A 22,637-nucleotide genomic window follows, 5' to 3' on the forward strand; every position below is an offset into this window, starting at 1 on the left:
AGTGAGCATCCCATACACTGGATGTTGACCAACAAAAGAAATTTTATTTCTCACAGTTCTTCAGATGGGGAAGTCCGAGGTCAAGCTGCTAGCAGACTGGGGTGTGGTGAGGGCTGACTTTCTGGTTGAGAGCCATGTCCCTGTGCTCTCACTTGGTGAAAGGAGAGGAGGGGTGCTCTCTAGGGTCTCTCTTACAGGCTAGTAATCCCATGCAGTGCCTTCATGACCTATTCACCTCCCCAAAGCCCACCTCCTAATACCTTCCCATTGGAAGTCAGCTTTCAATGTTTGAAATTTGGAGGGAATATAAACATTCAGTGTAGAGTAATGACACCATTTGTTCAAAAAAAATAACTGAAAACAAATATTGGGGATAAAGTTCAGTGTTACACTTTGTGCTTAACTTGTGAGAGACCTTGGGCTTAGTCCCCAGTGCTATGAATAAATAAATAGATGCACATTCTACTCAGTAACTGTCTACAGTTTAGCCAATGGAAATAGAAAATACATAGGATATTACATAAAATATATATACTGCACATAATGAAATACAGTGAAGACCAGTAAGAATAAACTTGTTTATGGTAATTTTATAAGATAGTGCAACAAAATAGCTTGACAGATGATGGTTGTTACATTCATGTCCGCCTCACATCATTGCTTCGTCTTCTATCTGCAATCCACACTTCCTTTAGAACTCTAAGGGCATGTGGTTTGGCAACCTGGCTCCATCTTCTACTTCCATGCAGGACTAGGAAAGTGACTCGGACCTGACAGAGAAGCAGCAACCGCCCCATGTCTCCCCTTCCCTCTCCTTCCCTGCAGTAGCACTTGACCCAGCAAAGGATGTAGGACCCAGGCCCATCCAGTCCTCCTCTTCCTAGTGAAACCTGGGGCCCAGTGGCAGGATTCCATCCTCAGTGTGGGGCCACCCAAAGCTGTCCCCTGAGCTGACTGCAGGGAAAGGGGCTGAGTCCATCTTAGTGGCACGAGTGCACTCTGAGAAATGGGACTTGCCTTGGGGTCACCAGCAAGATGGGCTTCATAAGTCACTGGCCTCTTGGCTCACCAACCCCTTTCTTTCAGTGCTGTGATAGGCCTCAAATAACAACCCTGGGGAGAGACATTTCCCAGGTAGGGAGGCCTAGGAAATGGATACCGAATGGGGAGAGACGCTCCTCAGTCTCACTCCACAGCTCTGGCTACAGCTATTTGGCCAAAAACTGCCTCAGAGATTCCCGGAATTCACTCTGTCCTGCCAAATCCCATCAAAGGCCAAATTTAGAGAACCTCCCTAATTTTCAGAGATACTGAAGTGACTCCTTCTGCTGGAGTCTTTCTTGCTTTTGAAGACACTGATTTCTTTTTGTTCCCCAAATAAGACATTCAGAATCGCTTTATCTTCAACATCCACACTTTGATTAAAGTCAATCATTCACAAACATCCATGGAGTGCTCTCAGGCAGCAGGCACTCCAAGGGAACCTCTTGCTCTGACCACAAAACAGTCACATCACATATCCCAGGGCCCTGGTGACGAAGGTGGAATAAAGTTAGCTATGACCAAAAAAGGAAGCGACATGTTTCAGCTTCCTTAGAGGGTTTGCCGGTGTGTGAGGGGGAACAGGATGGAGAGGGGGAGGGAACACCAACGCAGCAGCCTGCGAAGAAATGGCGACAGAAATCCTGGCTCCCTGGATGATTCAGAAGGCAGACAGCCATGGCTCCCGGGACACGCTTCCACACTGATAAACAGTGCAGCATCAAACGTCTCTCTGATTTGTAAAAACAGGAGACATCATGGATGACACACGCTGACAGCCAGAGCCTTCCCACAGCAGTGAGACCACCCTGAAGAGGTTCCCTGCAGCTGGCAGGGGAGCCAGTCTTCTGCCGTCTCCCTGTCACTGCTTCCTGAAGAAGGATCTGTAAGACAGTCAGAGCAGAGCACGTTCACAGTCACACCACACACAGCTACCCCCACACAGAGCCTCAAGGACACACACACCACACACACGCAGTCACGCACTCACCACCCCACAGTCTCACATGCAGTCACACATACACACATCTCACACACACAATCTCACAGTCACACACACCAAACACAGCACACTGCCCCACCTCCACAGGCTTGTGTACACATACACACACCCCATGTGCACTCCCCCACAGTCTCATAGTCACACACACACCATACCTCACACACAGACATACACATAACAGACTCTACCCGTAATCTATGTTCGCATACACCACATATACTCACACCCACACACCAGACATATTCCCCTCACACAGCTTCACAGTCACAAACAGGCACCATACTTCACAGTCACACACATAAAATCTCAGTCACACACATCACGCACGTTACAAACAACCCCCCACAGTCTCATGTACACACACATAGTCATACACACACACTTCCTCCACACAGTCTATCAGACATACACACACCACACATGGAGTAATACAGAATGCACACATATATATAGTCACATACCCATCATACATCCCTTCCCCACAGTGTCACACAGTCCCACACACAGTTTCAGTCACACTCATCACACATAATAACCCCACCCACAGAGTGGTGTGCACATATACATACAACATATACTCACAAACCGTACACCCCCACGGCCAGTTTCACACAGTCACACATGCACACTGTACTTCATATACAGCCTTATAGTCACACACAGCACACATATAACAAACAACCTCACCCACACAGTCTCATGTACACACACCACACACAGTCACACACACACACACACACACACACACACTTCCTCTACACAATCTTACACAAATCATACCTTCTCCACCTGGTCACATACCATACACACAACCAACTCCATCCATACAATCTCATGTACACATACATATACACACACTACACGCAGTCACACACAGTCTCACACCACCAGTCTTCCCACCAGTCTCTCACTACACACATGGATAGCCCCACGAAGTCACACCCACACACACACCCACACCCACAGTCTCCCTGTCACACACACCATTCACCCTCAGTCCCAGCCTACTAGCCATTCACACGTGCCTATGGCAGTTTTCAAGGATATAAAGAAAAGACTATGAACTGGCCAAACGAAAAACACAAGGATAAATTTAAGAGTATAAAAGGCATTGAAAGATCCAGTCAAGTGAGTACTACAGTTGTGTGGGTTTTCATCCCTGAACTATGTTCCTCGGGAGCTGGGACAATGTTTTTGAGATAGGGCTTCACTAGGTAGCACAGGCTGGTCTCAAGCAATCCTCTTGCCTTAGTCTCCTGAGCAGCTGGAACTATAGCTGGGCCTGACCACGCCTGGCTACATGACTCAGCCCTCTTAGTGAAGACCTGGCACCCAGCTGGGAGGGGAAAGTAGCCATCTCCCCGCTCTCTGGTGAATAACTCCTTCATATGCTATACAGACTTGCTGACCCCGAGCTAGAGCAGCCACCAGAGGTCACCAGAAAGCTCTCCCTCACAATAAGCAAGTTTTTTTGAAGAGAATTTCTTCAAAGTTTGTATTTCTATTAATACAAAAAGTCAAAACGAACTTCCCCTTCATCCAACACAAGGTGTTTAGACTGCATTCCAGCCAGTGAACACCAATGGAAGAAGGAAGATTTCTAACTTCTCAGAAGTCACAAAAAATATTTCTCAGCCTCAAAATTTTGAGGCATAAAGAAAAACATCATATTCCTAAGATACAGAATCCAAGCCAGCAGCAGGAAATGGAGGTATCAAAAATTCAATTTTGGGGCTAGAGGTGTGGCTCAAGTGGTAGAGCCCCTGCATAGCAAGTACAAAGCCCTGAGTTCAAACCCCAACAACAACAACAAAAATCAATTTTGTCCTCCTTTGTTCCTTAATATATTTTCTTTTCTCCTATATGTACTCTAAGTTAGTATCCAAATGGCTTTCTCATTTATCTACCCAGAGGAGAACCAACTGTTCACTTCAGGCCAACCCATGCCAAAAACTAAGTGACTAGTGGCTGGTACCCCCTGGTGGCAAGACGGGAGAACAGTGTCCTGGAGGCAAGAAGCAAGAAGGAAGTCAAAAACAGGTTGAAAGAGGCCAATTCCAGACTTCGGTCTCCCAGACTACTGCAGACCCGCCCACTACATCTCTTTTCCTCCCCATTGCTGCTAGATATTCCCAAAATTTGGACGTATCTCTTAGCTCTAATATTGTCCTCAAGGGAACCTTCCAATCTTCATTTTGGGAATAAGCTGTAAAGGTGGCCCATGCTATTTAGGATTTGACTTGTGTTCCCATGTGTCATTATGGGTCACTGGTGTTTATTAGGAACCAGGATGCTACAGTGTGGATGTTGAATGTTTCCCTTCCCCCAAAGGCCAAAGAGCTAAAGGCTTGGCCACAGGGTGGTGCTATTGGGACGTGGCGGACCATTTATGGGGGAAGGAAGGGGTTTAGAGTGGGAGGTCCTTAGGTCACTGGGCGTGTGCTTGAAGGGGATTTTTCCTCTCTCTTCCTTTGCTTCCTGGCTGATGAGGTGAGTAGTTTTGCTCTATCCCACGATCAAACTATGATGTGCTGGCTTGCCACAGGGTCAAAGTTAGGGGGCCAGCCACTTACGGGTGGGTTCTCCAAACTGTGAAACAAAAGAAACCTTTGTATTTATAAGTTGGTTACCTCAGGTATGTCGTTATAGTGGCAAATGACTTCAGACATCTGTCTGAAAGTATGCAGCCTCAATGTAATTTTTGCTTTTATTTTGCTGGAAATTGAACTCAGAGCCTTGCACATGCTAATCAAACACTACTTTTTTTTTTTTTTTGCAGTACTAGGGCTTGAACTCGGGGCATACATCTTGAGCTACTCCACCAGCCCTTTTTTTGTGATGGGTTTTTTTGAGATAGGGTCTTTCGAGCTATTTGCCCAGGCTGGCTTTGAACCACGATCCTCCTGAGTAGCTAAGATTACAGGCATGAGTCACTGGCACCCAGCAAGCAAAACATTCTTGAAGATAATTTCATCAACAAAGGACTCAAGGCCTTCTGAGGCCAGTGGATACACATATGTGAAAAGGCAAAGAAAATGTCAGTCATCTGCCCACTTTCCTAGCTTGCTCAAGCTTCCCTTGTTTTGTTTTCTCAAACCCTTATTTAAGAACAATTTTGATGTAGCCATGGAAACATAACATTTTGCAGTTGTTAGGAAAGCAAGACTCACAGACTACAATAAGTCAGTAAAGAAACCCAAGAGAGGCATTCTGTCTACTCTGTGTAAATATAATACAGCATATGGTATGCATCTATAGGATGGGTTAGACAACGTTTGCACAAACATTTCCTCTCCTGAAACTATGTTATCAGTAGGGAAAGAAGCATTAAAAGTCATTCTCTAAAAAATGAACAGAAGCCTCTGCTGGTTAATGAGTTGCCCAATGGTAGACTCACTGTGGAAACGCCTAGTAATTTTGTCCCCTCAGTTTCAGCCACATTCATCAGACCTGAACCCCAGCTCCCCCATTTTACTCACTCTATGACCTCAGTTTCTTCATCTGTGACATGGAGATGACAATGTGTACTTCGTGAGGCCCATGAGAAGATTACATGAGATTACAATAGGTAAGTTTCAGGGACTCTGACACACCTAACTTTTATATATTGTGTATTCTCATGTGGAACAGTCTGTAAAGTTTTTATCTGTTTATCGAGGGATCCACAGCCCAAAGAAGTTTTCAGAGTGACTGCTCTAAAGCAAAGTGTCTTTGCAAGACATATGCTGTCAAGGCTTTATGAAGATGTTCCAGGTGAGACAGATGTGTGGGTTCTCTCAGAAACACGGTGAAGAAAAAGTGATCCCACTGCCTCTAAGTTTCTATGTTACATTCCTGCTATGGTTGGACTGTCCCCAGAACTCAGGTTGACATGTGATCTGCACTATGAAGTATTAAGAGGCACAAGCTGTGACCTTTAAGGAGTGACTGGGTCGTGAGGGCAGAGCCACTCACAGATTCATGGGTTAGTGGGCTGTCTTGGGGGGCTCGGTAAGTGCCCCTTTTGCCACTTAATGCCTTGCTCTCCTGCAACGCCATGGGACTCAGCAGGGTCCCCACCAAGAAGGACCTCACCAGGTGCAGCTGCCCACCTTGTAGGACTCCCCACCCTGTAGGACCATAGCAGAACGAACTTCTTTTCCTTATACATTACTCAGATTTAGACGAAAACACACTAAGACAAGGCCCAAATTTAAGTTAAATGCAATTTCTTCTGCTTAGAACTGCTACTAACAACATTTGTAGCAAATATGCCATAAGACTGATCAAGGGAAAACTGCACTACTTATAAGCAAAACATTTAAAAAATTTAAAATTTTAAGTATTCTTAACAGCAAGACTTCTGAGAATAAGCTCATGCCTGTAATCCTAGCTATGTGGGAGACTGAGATCAGGAGGATTGTGGTTCAAGGCCAATCTGAGGCCATCTTCAAAATAACCACAGCAAAATGGCCTAATGGTGTGGGTCAAGTGGTAAAGTGCCTGCTTTGCAAAACACCAAGCTCTGAGTTCAAACCCCAGGCTCACTGGAAAAAAGGCTTCTGAGAATGAAAAAATGACCCTCACTTTAAAAAACTCTCCACGGCTACCAAGTCTCCACAGGTAAAAGAACTGGGAGATAAAGCAAGCATGGCTTAGGATTTGCCATTCCTCATCATTATTATTATTTATTTGGCAGTACTGGGGTTTGAACTCAGGGCCTCACTCTTGCTAGGCTTGCTAGGCAGGCGCTCTATGCCATTCCTTACATAAAGTGCTAGCACTTTGTATCATATTACAGATTAAAGTCCAGTGAGGCTGGCTGAGCATGCAAACGAGCGGAGAGCATTTGAAGGTGCCACCATCTCAGCAAGAAAGCGAAATTGTTTAAAATGCAGACTTCAGATGGGCTGAAAATAGATATTAATCTATGAGGAAAATCCAACTGCAAGCATCCATTTTTCCCAAGCCACATCCTCCCCCATTCTCAAGGTCACCTCCTCTTGTCTGACTCTGGCATAGGTCCTGTCCTCTATATTATAAGTGAATGTTCAGATTTTACATACTTAGAAATGTTTCCTCTATAAATTGCTGCATAGTAACAAGTAATGTTTACAGTCCTTGCACCTGAGAAGGCAGTCAACTATTATTTGTTGAATGAAAAGAAAAAAATTAACATTCTCAGTGAATAAGAAAGGAAAGAGAGGTGACAGTGACAATTTTTTTTTTTTGTCTTTTCTTTTTTGTCGCTGGGGATTGAACCCACATCCTTGTGTATGCTAGGCAGGTGCTCTACCACTGAGTTATATCCCAGCTCTCATGAATTTTTTTAATGATATTGTAAATCTGTAGGAAAACAAAGTATTCTTTAATACCTAATACTAGTTTTGGAATAACTGACTGTTTTGAAGAAAACTGCTACAGTCTTTTTTCACATTAATGATTCTAGAAATTTCAGATAAAGTGAATATGGTGGATGTATTTTGTATTCATGTATGAAAACAGAACAATGAAACCTGTTGAAATTATTCTAAGAAGGGGGAGGAGAGATAAAGGAGAAAGATGGAAGGGGTGAATCTAAGATATATTGTAAGCACTTATGTAAATGTCACAATGGACCCCCTATACAACTATAATAAAAAATGTTAAAAAAAAAATGGGGAAAGGGAGGAAAGAAGAAAGAAAGAACACAAAAGGAAGCCAAAACACAGCTAGAAGAAAAAAGTTATCTAATCTTGAGATAGGGAAGAGCATAAAAACCAAGGCAAAAATCTCAAAGAAAAACATGATCTATGTTTTATGTGTTTTTTTTTTTAACATAAAACATGGTTTACTTTTGTTAAAAATAACCAGGACTACTGAATTTGTATTGTAGTATTCTGGATGAGAATTCTGAAACAGAAAAAGGACAAGATGAAGACTAAGGAAATCTGAATAAAGTGTGGACTTTAGTTAATAATAATGTATCAATATTGATTCACTAATTATAACAAATGTACTATACTAATTTTAAAAGATGTGATTACTAGGAGAGCCTGCCTGTGGTACCCAGGGGAGCTCTCTGTTTATCTGATCATCTTTTCTACAGGGCAAGAAAAAGTATAGTTTAAAAAAATCACCTCTCAGGCTGGGTGCCAGTGACTTATGCCTGTAATCCTACCTACTTAGGAGGCAGAGATCAGGAGGACCAAGGTTCAAAGCCAACTTGGGCAAATAGTGTGAAGACCCTATCTCAAAAAAAAAAAAAAATCATAAAAAAGGGCTGGTAGAGTGGCTCAAAGTGTAGGCCTGAGTTCAAACCCCAGTGCCACACACACACACACACACACACACACACACATACACAAAACCCCACACAAATAAACAAACAAACAAAAAAACCTACCTCCCTCTCCAAACATAATAATAGCAGCAACAAAATGGTGGGCAAAAGCCAATAAATTTATATGGTAAGATCTATTAACTGTGCACATAGGTTTTTGAATTCATTATCATATCCCAATTTTGTCATTCATTTGCTGTGACACCTAGGACAAGTTACATACTCTCTCTGTGCCTGAAAACTGAACTTACATCATGGGGTTGTTTGGAGAATCATATGAATTGATGTATGCAAGATATATAGCACTCTCCTAGACACTGTAAGTGCTGGCTTCATCATAAAGGAACGATCATCAAAAATACTGAAAAATTAATATTTCAATACAAATTAACAAAGAAAAGTAAACAAAAAATTAAGGAAGTAAAATGGCAAATAAATATACGGGAGAAGTTCACTCTCACTAATAAATTTAAAAATTAAAACAAGATTGTATGCCTTTGTCTCATCAAATTGATTTAAAGTGACAGTGCTCCACCATTAGAGAGGATGCTATGAGGCTGTCATTGTTTCATACTGCTAGGGGTACCACTCATGTGTGTAGGGGGAGTTTGACAATATTTGGTAACATATAACAACCTTTAGAATGTTCCTATTCCTTGACCCTATAGTTAAACCTGGTTCACAGCAGGTTCTCAGCAAACATGTTGGGGTGAAAAGTCTGGCTGGAGGGGGGGTACAGGATGACGGGGGTAAGAAGCATTTTGGGGAAGGCAGTGTAGCTTCTCTCACACAAAGCTGCTTGACTGTGGAATAACCTCCAGAGACCCCAAACAGCCAAATCATCAGAGTTGAAGGACTCACACTTCCTGATTTCAAAACCTAACACAAAAGTACACCCCTCCAAACAGTGTGGAACTTGCATAAGGATAGACATATAAACCAACAGAGTAGAATTCAGAACCCAAGACAGACTCTCAACTCTACGGTCACTTCCTTTTCTACAAAGATGTCAAGACCACTCAAAATGGGGAATGGACGGCCTTTTCAACCAAAGGATGGTGGTAGAAAAACTGGATCCACATGCAATAGAATGAAGTTGGAGCCTTACCTTAGCCCATATACAAAACTCAAAATAGATCAAAACCTAAACTTAGGAGCTAAAACTATAAAAACCCTTAGAAAAAGATATGGGGGAAATCTTCCCGACATTGGATTTGGCAGTGATTTCCTGGATCTGACCCCAAAAGCACAGGCAACAAAAGTAAAAATAGATAAATCTGACTTCATCAAAATTTAAAACTTTAATGCATCAAGGGACAGTAAAAAGGCAACCCACAGAATGGAAGAAAATATTTGCAAATCACACATTTAATAAGGGATTAATATGCCCGAATACATAAAGAACTCCTACAACTCAATAACAGCAAAACAAAAAATATAATTAAAAACTGGTCAAAGGACTTGACTAGACAGACATAAAAGAAGATATAAAATCACTAATAAGCACATGAGATGATACCTCACTAATTATTAGGGAAATGCAAATCAAAACCACTTCACAACTATTACAATTGTTATTTAACAACAGAAAACCACAAGTCTCAGTAAGGATAAAGAGAAACTGGAACCCCACACATTGTTGGTGGAGATGTAAAATGGTGCAGCCCCTGTGGGAAACAGTTTGGCAGTTCCAAAAATGCTAAACGTAGAGTTACCACATGCCAAGGATTTGAACATAAAATGTTCCCCCAAGCTCATGTTTTGAAAGCTTGGTCCCCAGCTGGTAGCACTATTTGGGGAGGCTGTGGAAACTTTGGGAGGTGGGTCCCAACTGGAGGAAGCAGGCCATTAGGGACATAGTTTGAAGCTTGCACTGGGTCCCCAGTCCCCTCTTCCTTTTCTTTGCTTCCTGCTCCAAGAAGTGAAGAACAGCCTCCACCACTTGCTCCCACAGTCATAATGTTCCACCCAAGTGCATGGACTGCACCCTCTAAAACCGGTGAGCCAAAATAAATTTTTCCTCCCTGGGAAAACAAGGCTGCCCAGACTCCCACTTAGCTTGAGGAGCTGTATCTTGAGTTGTATAATTTGGTGCAATTCACCTGTAACCTTTAGTTGAGTTCAAGAAAATCAACAAAATTTTGTTCTTCTTCATTCGCTGGTAAATGGATGGAATTGGAGAACATCATTCTGAGTGAGGTTAGCCTGGCCCAAAAGACCAAAAATCGTATGTTCTCCTTCATATGTGGACATTAGATCAAGGGCAAACACAACAAGGGGACTGGACTTTGGAGAACATGATAAAGTGAGAACACACAAGGAAGGTGCAAGGAAGGATAGGTAAGACACCTAAAAAACTAGATAGCATTTGTTGCCCTCAACGCAAAGAACTAAAGCAGATACCTTAAAAGCAACTGAGGCCAATAGGAGAAGGGGACCAGGAACTAGAGAAAAGGTGAGATCAAAAAGAATTAACCTAGAAGGTAACACACACGCACAGGAAATCAATGTGAGTCAACTCCCTGTATAGCTATCCTTATCTCAACCAGCAAAAACACTTGCTCCTTCCTATTATTGCTTATACTCTCTCTACAACAAAATTAGAGATAAGGGCAAAATAGTTTCTGCTGGGTATTGAGGGGGTGGGCGGGAGAGGGAGGGGGCGGAGTGGGTGGTAAGGGAGGGGGTGGGGGCAGGGGGGAGAAATGACCCAAGCATTGTATGCACATATGAATAATAAAACAATAAAAAAAAAAAAAAAGAAAATCAACAACATGGTAAAGACTGCTTGAAAACATCAAGACCTTCAGGAGAATACCCAGTCTGGACAGAACAGATGGCCCAGCGGAGTGTTCCCACCCTTGAGGAGCCGCAGTTCTCTCGGGATGCAATCAAACGTTGTCCTGGAAATGGTGCTACATTTGAGAACAGGAAACCTCAGGAGCCCTTTGTTATCTCAAGTGATAAAAAGAGGGACTCCTGAGAAAGCCAGTTTGAAGTCTCCCCCTCAGAGTGGAGGCACTGCCAGGGACCTTTCCAATCAATTGGGACTCTGGCTAGCTGTGCTGGAAATTCTCAGCCCATGGACCCAGATGTAGGACCGAGACTCTAGCTACTCAGGAAGCAGAGTTCCGAAGCACCACGGTTCAAAGCCAGCCCTAGTCAAATTACCTAATTTGGTGATACGTATACATATAGCTTGCATATTTTATCTATTCCCTGCCTTTCTTATTGCTTCTCTTCCCAATCAGGACTTTCCAGCCTGTGGACCCAGTTGTAGGTGTTTTCCTGATTTGGTGATGATGTATATCTTGTTTTATCTATTCCCTGCCTTTCTTACTGCTTCTCTTTCATAAATAATATCGTTGATGCTAGAAACAGGAAGTGCTCATCCCCTTCTTTCAAAGTGAAAGCAAAACACTCCCTGGCATTGTTTATGTCAGAAATGAAAATTATCTAATACAGAAAATTGGTTCCAGAGAAGTGGGGTCATTGCTTTGACTAATCCTGACCATGTGGTTCTTAGGCCTTTGGCATTGGTTTGCATGAGGAATTTGGAGATGTGGGCTAGAGAAGGCTCTAGAATGCTGTAAGCAGAGATGAATGGGTGGGTGGTTCTGGTGGGAGCTCAGAAGACTAGAGTGCTGATAGGAATAAGGACAGTCAAGTCTGTGCTCATAAAGTTTCAGATAGGAACAAGGACTATACAGGGTATTATAGACTACAGATCATTTGCGTGACATTCTGGCAAAGAATTTATCTATATTTTGTCCATGCCCTGAGACTTCGAATGAGGCCAAATGTAGAAAGAATGGGTTAATTAATTTGGTGGAGGAAATTTCAAAACTGCATAGCCTTCAGGCTACGGCATGATTATTGCTGGCTTGTTTTACCTATAGATTTATTGTGAGAACTGGGAGCAAAAAGCAGAGCAGACGGAATTGAAACCTAGGCAGTTTGGCCAGGAAAAGAGAGTTTTGAAAATAGTGGACTAGGAGGGTGTGGTTGATAGAGATTAGCATCACTAAAGAGAAACCTAGCACTTTGCACTGAGACAATAGGGAAGATGCCTAGAGGGCATTTCAGGAATTGGACAGATCTCACCCATTACAGGGTCTAGAGTGTAAAATTATAAATTCATTTGAAAGACGTTCCTTTGAGAAGAGAGAGCCACTAGGGCACCCAGCTCACACTGGGCTGCCTAGGGAAGTGTTTTTCCAGATTCAGCTGCTCCAGCACTCAGAGGCCACTGTAGCTGTGGTGCAAAGGGACCTGATGTTGCTCAAGCTGGCGGTAGACCTTGGCATTGTCCACAATGCTGATTTTGCAGACATGAAATATGCAAAAGTTATAACTTTTTGCAATATGCAAGAGTTATAGGGGTCATGGAGGCTTCCACACAGATTTCAAAGGAAGGATCTGGAGGTCAGGCAATATGTGACAAGGTCAGATTCCCTGCAGGCAGCCCTTGAAAGAACCATGTATACAGCCATGAGGGTGAAACCTAAGTTGCAATGGAGACTCCCAATATGGTGGAGATGCCAGGAACTTGGAACATTTGCCAAAGAAAGCTGCAGGCTGCAAGTGGAACCAGTCCAAGGGAGAGGTCACCAGGGCTGCAAATGGGAAGGCCATAGCGGCAGGACTGCCAAGCCCACTGGAGCTCACATCATAAATATATCTATATTTATATCTGTCTATATACAGTGTATTACTATATATACACATGCACATACCGTATATATTATATATGCCACATTTTATTTGGCCATAAAAAGAAATGAAATTCTGATACATGTTGTGACATAGGTGAACACTGAAAACATGTTATGTGAAGTAAGCCAGACACGAAAGCAGTAATACTACATAATTCTACTTATATGAAGGGCAGAATAAACAAGCAGAGAGAAGGCTAAAGTTACCAACAGCTGGGGAGTGGGAAGGACAGTCACTGTTTGATAAGTGTAGAATTTCTGTGTGGAGTGATGAAAACATTCTAGAAATGGAGAGGGATGAGGGACGTACATGTTTTTAACGTTACTGAATCACACACTATACAATGGTGAAGTGGTAAATTTTTGTTATATATCTCTTACCCCAAAGTGAAAAGCACCCATAGCAGGCAGAGTGAGCTTCCTCAGAAGGTGGACCCCGTGTTCATGGTCATGAGGGGTGGCACCAAATGTCCTAGCCTTAGGTTAATAAAGCCACACAACCTATAGTTCACTCCGGCAACTAACCCACGCAGACTTCAGATGATCTACTTCCTAAGTGCAAGACACCAGCAGCTGTGCTTTAATTTATTCATTTTTCTTTTCCATTCTTGGGTTTTAATCCTGAAACGTGTACCAGCTGGGAGAGGCTGTGGGGTGAGGGTTGGGTACAGCTGGCTGGAAGGAAACTGAGAAGCCCAGCTATACCTGAACTCCCTCAGAAGATCGGTCTTTGAAGGAGTATCCATCTTTCTTTTAACAATTTGCACAGAGGGCTTCTTCTTACCCTATTAACTCTTTTCACTATTTTCCATACCTTCACAGTCCAGAACTTGTGATTATCTACACTGAACATGTGCACACGAAGAATTCCCTTGTCACGCAACTCAAACCATTTCCTTCTGGGTCAGCTTCACTGAAGAAGAAGCCAGCCAACACCCCTTTAAAATACCATATTTCTCCATTTCTTGAGCCACTTCTCCAAGTGGAACACTATCATTCTCTTAACTTTCTTCTTTCATACATCTGGTTTTTCTGGGTCTTTTCCACCAACTTTCTCTAAATTTTTCTTTAATTACACACTAAAACAGTTCACATAGGCTTTTTTAAAACGGCTATAGTAAATGAGATCTGACATGTTTTAATGCCAATAAAGACTGTGTGTGTGTGTGTGTGTGTGTGTGTGTGTGTGTGTGTGGAGTGAGAAGGTGGCAAACAATATTATAAATTTGAAAACAATGGGTTTCAGAAACGCCTTCCCCTAAGTTTACTTATTTTGAGCCATGTTTTTTGTGTCTAAAATTTCAAAGCCAGCAGCTCCCTCTTTGTGTCAGGGACATTCATTCCACAGTGACTTGCCATCAAGAGGAACTTTAGCTTAGCTGTTGGGGACTTTGCAGTTCACTAGAACATCAAATTGCCCGCATCTCCTTGATATGATTAGAAAGACACTCCACAAAAGCAAAACACTTTACAAGCAGCCGGGTGCCTGTAACCCTCACTACTCAGGGAGGCAGAGTTCCAGAGGACCACGGTTCGTAACCAGCCATAGGCAAATAGTTAATGAGACTCTATGTCGAAAACACCCAACACAAAACAGGGTTGGTGGAGTGGCTCAAGCAGTAAGAACACCTGCTTAGCAAGGGTAAGGCCCTGAGTTCAACCCCCAGTGCCAAACAAACAAACAAAAACTTTACAAGCCACCCTGACTTCTACTCACCTATTCCATTCTCTGTTAGATTCTAAATGCAAACAAAGATTGGTCTAGAAACTTAACTTGTAAGAATTGACAACAGGTGCACAGCTTGCATTCCAGGCAGAAAAGCTAAAGAGGAAGATGAATTAGTTACGTCCCATATTCCCTCAGGAAACATAGGCTCTGCATTTGTCCCTCTTTGAATCTCTCCACAAATTATTTACTACCCTAAGAGAATGTACCTGGGCCATGCTGCCAAAAATAGTCCACTAAGGAATCTGATTTCAAACCTTGCATCAAACCACCATATCCCCACATTTCCATTCTTTCTGTAGAATAACTATATGAAAAAATGGAAATTAACTGTAGAAAAATTAACTGAAAGAAGTTACTGTCTTGCTTCCCTAAGAAGCCTGGCTGAATTGGCTCACAAAGCAGTCTTCCCTTCAGAAGAGACCCCATGTGAATGCTTGTGGCTCATGCCTGTAATCCTAGCTACTTGGGAGGCTGAAATCAGGAGGATTGTGGTTTGAGGCCAGCCAGGGCAAACAGTTTTCGAGACCCCCAACTCCAAAATAACCAGAGCAAAATGGACTGGCGGTGTGGATCAAGTGGTAGAGCGCCTGCTTTGCAAGCACAAAGCCTGAGTTCAAACCCCAGCCACCCCCCTCCAACACACACAAAGTAGAGACTCCACCTTACTGATGGACATACTTTCCAAAGAGCCCAGCATAGCATGTGGGTCCCAGGGACATGTCCACGGAAATGTATTAAAAATAACTCATGTCTTATGCTCTTATGAACTGCATGCACTGTGCTAAAATAATCTACACCACTTGCCAAAGCAGGTACAACTATTACTGCCATTTTATTTATTTATTTATTTATTTATTTATTTATTTATTATTACTGCCATTTTAAATATGCAGAAATTTGCCCACTGAAGAATTTAACTGTATTTCCAATGCATCCTAAACTCAGTTGGTAAGTGGTGTAGCAGGAGTTGTGACCGAGGTCTGCCTAACTCCACAGCTTCTGCCCTTTCTCACCATAGCTAGTGCTATTGCACAGCTTCCTTGAATGAAAGTCTTCAGCCTTCACCAAAGCGAGCCGTTTGTGTCCTTGGGTCTGGAGAAGGGTGGCAGCTACACTTTTCATAATTAGGAATTTTACCTTAAAATCAGACATTTCTTTTCATGTACATCAATGCTTGTTTCTATTTCACAATAGAGTTCTTGAAAGAGAAATTTATCTGGTTCCTTTTAGTACCTGATTAAATTATTCTGAAATAGAAATCATGAACATTCTGAAACATAATTTCCCCCTCAAAAGACAAATGCCTACAGGAATGCCTTATTCTTGTAATTTTCATGTATTTATTATTATTGTTCTCAAAGGAACAATAGATTTTGAAAACGCCCCATGTAAGAAGGGGAACTTCCTTAAGGCCAGTGTTATCCATGACAGCCACATGTCTGGCAGGAAACCTGCATCCAGTGCTGCTAACAACAAATCCTCTATTCTCTCGGACCCCAGGCAGACTTGTGCATTCTGGCCAAGGCAAGACTTGGATAAAAAGCATAGTTTTTGCTTTTACAGGGGTGGAATCTCATCATTCGAAAGGGTCCTTTACCTGGGCATGCCAGACAGAGCCTTCCTGCTGGGACCAATAATCCCAGCACTGACTGCATTTGGGTGCAAGTCTTTTTTTTTGGTTCTGGGGATGGAATTCAGGGTCTTGCACATCCTAGCAAGCACTTTACCACTGAGCTACACTGCCAGGCCTTTAATATACTCATTTATTATATTTATTTGAGTACGGAAAGGCTGTATTCCTAGGCTAAAGCAAGGATGGACATTTATGTTGGTCATTTTTAGGCAAGTTTTGCCAAATAAATAAAATGCATGCAGAACCTCCTGGAGAGGGAGCTCCTCGACCTGTTGCCAAGTCACTGGGTAACGTAACAATTGACTTCACTTCTTCCCATACCACCAGTTTACTCTCCAGTTATACAGTAAACCCACCACATGTTCACGAAGAATAGTCAACTTTCATCCCTTGGCTAAAAGAATATATTGAGCTGAGTGCTGGTGGCTCACACCTGCAATACTAGCTGCTTGGAAGACTGAGATCAGGAGGATCAAGGTTCAAGACCAGCCCAGGGCAAATAGTTTGAAAGACCACATCTTCAAAATAACCAGAGTAGCCTGGCGTCAATAGCTCATGCCTGTAATCCTAGCTACTCAGGAGGCAGAGATGAGCAGGAACGCTGTTCTAAGCCAGCCCTGGCAAATAGTTCTCAAGACCCTATCTTGAAAAAGCCCATCACAAAAAAGGGCTGGTGGAGTGACTCAAGGTGTAGGCCCTGAGTTCAAATCCCAGTACCACAAAAAATAAATAAATAAATAACCAGAGCAAAATGGACTGGAGGTGTGGCTCAAGTAGAATGCCTGCTTTGCAAACATGAAGCCCTGAGTTCAAACCCCACTCCCACCAAAAAATATATATATATATATACTGTATGGGTCAGAGATAAAACTGTCACTTGTGCTCCATCTGTACATGATCTTATGTCAACCTTAGAACAGCCTATGAAGTAGGTATTCTTTGCATTTTACAAATGAGGAAACTGAGTCAAAGAGAAGTTAAGACCCCCAGATGTTAAAAAGCAGAGCCTGGCATTAAAGCCACAACTACCTTCTTCCAAAACTCTTAACTTCATCTCAATGTTGAATTGCCCCTTATGTTTGTTTTTTAAAAGTTAAATCAATTTTGGCAATTTAATCTTTTACTTTAAGAACTGCTAATTCAGATTTTTCCCTTATTCAGGAAAAACTAAAGGGAAAAGAGGGGTGTGCTCTGTAACTTGAGACAAAATTTGATTGCTTCCTAGTATAGTCCTAAAACTCAGGTGGGAGTCAGCTGCAAGCATGAGCTTTGGGGTCCACTACTTTCTAGCTGTGTGACATTGGACAAGTTACTTTATCTCTTTACGCTTCAGCTTCAAGATGATGAAAATAATAGGAACTAACTCATGTTCTTGGGAATTAAATAACACAAAGAGTGTTCAGAAGCATCTTTTGCACATTTTACTTCTCATTAATAAGCTTCCTGAACTAAGTTTGTATTTGTTGTTGTAGGAAAATATTAGGAGGTACAAATGACACATTCAGTATTTGGATACCTAAGAAGCTATTGTGCATTGAAAAGATGATCAAAACGTCATCTGGCCCCTGCTGTCTATCTCAAATTAAACAGCTTTGACATTTGCTGAATTAAAATAAAGAGTACAGGTTCCTTGGCCACGCGTCACCTCCAAGATACACACGCACTCTAAACACTTTTAAATCAAACATGGAAACACCGAACTCGTTATCAACACCCCCGCTCCTTGGTTAAGACGCATGACCATCTTTCAAACCGTGGGACTTGCTCTTGATCACGTTCCCTAACAATTTCCCCACAGGCTCGCACTACAGTACTTGGTGTCCCCAAATGTGGCCGTCCCAGAACAAAAGCCTGATTGCTGCTGCTACAATGCAGCCCTTTTTTCTGAGGTCATCGTGAAGCTCTCGGAGCAAACAAGAGAGGGAGTTCTGGGAACAGCAAGCTAGCACCGCATTGCAATTCCTGCACCCCAAGGCAAACGCGAGCCAAGTAGCCACACCTCCCGGCAAACAGCTGTCCTGCCACTGTTTCTGAGCCCTTTTAGGACACGTGCGCTTTCCTGCTCCAAACAGTCCAGACAAACTCGGGGTCCCCTCCTTTAGTCGGTGCAGCAAGAGCGGGAGCAGGACAGCTGTCCCTTCTGCGCGCGATGCGGCCCGGGCCGGGCGCCACCACGGCTCGGACGGGATGTCCCCAGCAAGGCAGCCCCCGCACCCGAGACCCCACATTCCCAGCCCTTCTGGGACCATCCCGGCTGGCACGCAAATCCAAAGGGCGGCCGGAGAGAGCGGTAGGACTCACGCGGTCTCCTTGGGTCTCGGGGGCCTGTCCCCCACGGGCTCCGGGCCCCTCGAGCTCTGAGAGTGGGCGCCTCCCATCGCTCGGCACCTGGCGCTCCGGCTCCGCGCGACCCCGTCTGGAGGCGGAGGAGGAAGGGTGGGGCGACGTGGGCGGAGGGCGGGGAGTCCGGCCTTAGGGTCCCAGCCGTCCGGCCCTGGAGGAGGAGGCGGCTGTCAACTTCCCGCCCGCCGGGGTCGGGATCGGGCTTGCGCGGCGACCCGGGCGCACGGCGGGAACACCCGGGAGATGCTGAGCGCCCGAGTCACGACGGGGTGGGGGAGGTTGGGGGGGTCGCGAACCACCGGAGGCCCCTAAGTTCGAACCCTCTTAGGCGCCCCGTCTCCCAGCAAGGGTGCCGCTCGGCTGCAGAGGGCAACAGGTGGAGAGGACAGGAGGACTGCGTGCGCCAGGGACGTCGCCCTCTGTTAGCTGGGACTGCGGCTGGAGGAGGCCGGGTGGGCTGATTCCGAGCAGCGTCAGTAGGGGGCGGTGTGGGCGGGGGTCGGAGACCCGGGCTGGCCTCGGAGGGGCGTGGCCTTCCCCAGTCGGGGGCGGGGCCAGGCCTGGAGAGGCAGTGCAGAGAACTGCTGATCACCCCCCAACTCGCTGGGTGAGTTGGGACAAGCTGTTTCACCCCGAGTCTTGTTTTCTTCTTGTGTACAAAAGGGAGTGTGTTTATCTTGACCTCTTAATGTCCATTTTGGCTCTGACAATCAAGGAAGGCATTCTCTTTCAAACTGTGCCTTAGGGAAAAAAACCAATCTGTGCTCCCCAGCCCCCCCACCATCCGCGACCCACCTACACCTGACAACTCCCTTTTCAGAAGATCAGATGCTGTTTCTCACTCACTCCTGTCTTCCACCCCTCCCCTCTCCGGCATCTGTCCCCGCCCCCGCTTTTTCTGGAGCAGACTGGAATGCTTCTAGCACCTGTTCATCTCCCCAGACCCAGCCCAAACCTCCCATCCCTGACACCGTCCTGCGTCCTGACAGTTCATCTTTTTTTTTTTTTATTGCCTGCCTCCTTCACTTTTTTTATTGCCTGTTCCATGAACGCAGTGAATAGGTTTTGTTCGTTTGGTTTTGAGAAAAGGTCTCCTTGTTACTTTGCCCAGGCTAGTCTTGAACTTGTAGCTGCTGATTCTCCCGGCCTCGGCTTCCGGAGTAGCTGGGAATGCAGGCACCGCTGGAATGAGTTTTTTAATAGCAAGAACGTTCTTATCTCTGTACCCTAACTTCCTCAGCGCCTGCCTCGCGGTTCATGTACAATAAATATTTATAAGCTAACGAAAGGGCCAGTGGCTAACCATGTAGAACTGTGTTGAACATTAACTTTATTTACGTATTTATTTTTTGCAGTACTGGGGCTTGAACTTGGGGTTTACACCCTGAGCCACTCCCTTTTGTGATGAGTTTTTTCGAGATAGGGTCTAGCGAACTATTTGCCCAGGCAGGCTTTGAACTGCAATCCTCCTGGTCCCTGCCACCTGAGTAGCTGGGATGACAGCCCTGAGCCACCGGTGTCCAGCTATTAACTTTATTCTTGACTAGAAGCTATAAAGACATATGTGGCTACATTTTAATTTTTCCAGAAAGTATCAGAAAACTTAATTCAGACTTATATTTACAATAGATCTCTTTTATGTGTTAGGACCAGAGGGTCCCTAACATCTAGAATGCTGTCATGTCAAAGACATAAAAACAAGTATTTCATATAATGGGACTAAACCTGAGATTTTTTGGGGGGTGGTGGGGGAGTTGAACTCAGGGCTTTGTGGTTGCAAAGCAGGCTCTCTGCTGCTAAGTCACACCTCCAGTCCACTTTGCTCTGGTTATTTTGTCTTTTGTGTGTGTGTGTGTGTGTGTGTGTGTGTGTGATGGGTTTTTTTTTTGAGGTAGGGTCTTGCAGACTGTTTGCCCAAGCTGGCTTTGAACCACAATCCTCCTGATCTCTGCCTCCTGAGTAGCTAGGATTACAGATGTGAGCCACCAACGCCTGGCTTGCTTTGGTTATTTTGGAAATGAGATCTCACAAGCTGTTTGCTGTGGCTGGCCTCAAACTGAGATCCTCCCAATCTTAGCCTCCCAAGTAGCTAGGATTACAGGAGCACCACCAGCACCTGCCTGGAACTGAGATTTCTGCATGAAGGATTTCAAACAGCTAAAAAGAAGTTGACTCCTGTAAGATAATAATTTTTTAATAAAGTTCAAATTCTTTGCACACTGTCTAGAATACTATGGCAATGTGAATGGCATGGTGCTGATAATGTCAGAGCTGTGGTTCCTGCCACAGGAGCATGCAGTTTCTCCTTGGTGAGGAAGGTCTTTATTCTCAGTGTGTCACTCCAAGGAAAAACAGAAAGGGGTGGCACCTGCTGGAACAGGAACATTGCCTCTCCTGAGGAGGCAAGATGGTCTGCCTGGAGTTTTATTACTGTTAGTGCAGAAAGGCACAGGGTGGTGCCACTGGAACAGTTTAAAAGAAAAAGAAGGAGCCAGGGGTGTGGCTCAGTAGTGCAGCACTTACCTAGCAGTTGTGAGGCCCTGGATTTGCTCCCCAGCACTGGGGCAGGGGAGGGTGTTGGGGGGACATGAAGCCCACATCCTCTTGTGTTGCAGAGACAGAGACAAGTAGAGGAAAAAGGACTGAAAAATAAGATGTGAAGCTGTCTTCTGGGAGCCAAATGGCTATCTTGCAGAGATGCTGGGTGCTGCCTGGCTTGGTTTGTATGGCTGTCCTGGCTGGTTATGGAGACGTGGGAAGATGGGGCTCCAGATTCCTGGGAGTGGAGATAGTGAAGGGGACATCTTGTCCTTGGGAAGCAGACTTTCAGAGAGCCTTTCAGGAAACACACAAAAGACTGATTGGGCATCCCCAAAGAGCCCTCCTCCCCAACACATAAGGTCTGTTTGTCCATCCAGATGCTGCCTGCAGATCTTCCACAGAGATATCTGCTGTCCCTCTGCTCAGTGTCCCTTGCATTAAAGTCCTCTTCTTTTCATATTGTAATTACAGAATAAAGCCAAAAACATCAGCATCCCTGATAAGGATACAGGATTGTTACTATGCAATCACAATTTCTGCTCCAAGGAAAGTTATAAAAGAAATGGAAAACCTCCTGCTCCTGGGTGTGGTTCTGAAATCGTATACTCACAGGCCAGCTATAAAGTTGTGGGCAGTGCTGCTGCCACTTTTCCCAGTCTCCAAAAAAGTAATGATAGAGCTGGGGCTCATACCCATCCTGTGACTGTGCAGGAAGGTAGCAGCCGGACCCCACTTAATTTTGTATGTCATGTGGAATAAAGAAAAAAATAAAGATTTTTTTGGTGTCTAGTGAGTTCTGCCTAATTGTGACAGAAGAAAGAGGAGAAGAGAGGAAGGAGGCAGCTGGTGTCACATGGTGTGTGATGGAGTCTAGGGTGAGGGGTAGTATTTCATATGCAGCCTGAAGGCTTCCATTTGTGCACTATAATTCTACTAATAAGATGATTTTCAAACATTGAAAAAACAGTAAGGAAACAAAAGTTAAGAAACTGAAACTTAAGCCAGGCGTGGTGGCACATATCTGTTATCCCAGCTGCTCAGGAGATGGAGAATCAAGGTTCAAGGCCAGCCTAGGCAAAAAGTTATGAAGTCCCAGTCCAATAACTTGGACATGGTAGCCAGGAAATGGCTCAAGTAGTAAACTTTTCACTTTGTCTAGAAAGTGAAAGGTCCTGAGTTCAAACGCCAGTACCACCATAAAACAAAAACAAAACCCCAAAAACCCAAAACTCAAGATTGGCCCTAAGATTGCAAAAACACATCCTTCAGTGTCAAACCCTGCTTCCAGTATGTGATCTATACTCTGTAGAAGGAAGGAACCTAGCATTTAC

The 22,637-nt window shown here is 44.2% G+C and overlaps 1 protein-coding gene and 1 long non-coding RNA gene across 7 annotated transcripts in view; one reads left to right on the forward strand and one right to left on the reverse strand.

The window, feature by feature from the left end:
• Positions 1 to 22,637, reverse strand: part of Tacc1 (transforming acidic coiled-coil containing protein 1) — a 133,941-nt gene that overhangs the window by 86,349 nt on the left and 24,955 nt on the right. For 2 of the 6 annotated variants that reach the window (XM_074054622.1, XM_074054621.1), the window contains exon 1: positions 18,724 to 19,204. The exons of 1 other annotated variant lie outside the window; for it this stretch is intronic. In XM_074054622.1, coding sequence (XP_073910723.1) covers positions 18,724 to 18,800 — 77 coding nt within the window. In that variant the 5' untranslated portion in view covers positions 18,801 to 19,204. Of the gene's footprint in view, positions 1 to 18,723; positions 19,207 to 22,637 lie in introns of those variants that run through there. 3 more of the 6 variants (XM_074054620.1, XM_074054627.1, XM_074054624.1) reach the window with 3 other exon arrangements.
• Positions 18,313 to 22,637, forward strand: part of LOC141416864 (uncharacterized) — a 76,365-nt gene continuing 72,040 nt past the window's right edge. The window contains exon 1 of the long non-coding RNA XR_012441437.1: positions 18,313 to 18,712. This is a non-coding gene — a long non-coding RNA (uncharacterized lncRNA). The remainder of the gene's footprint in view (positions 18,713 to 22,637) is intronic.

This window comes from Castor canadensis, chromosome 14, assembly GCF_047511655.1.
Source record: "Castor canadensis chromosome 14, mCasCan1.hap1v2, whole genome shotgun sequence".
NCBI classification, from domain to species: Eukaryota; Metazoa; Chordata; class Mammalia; order Rodentia; family Castoridae; genus Castor; species Castor canadensis.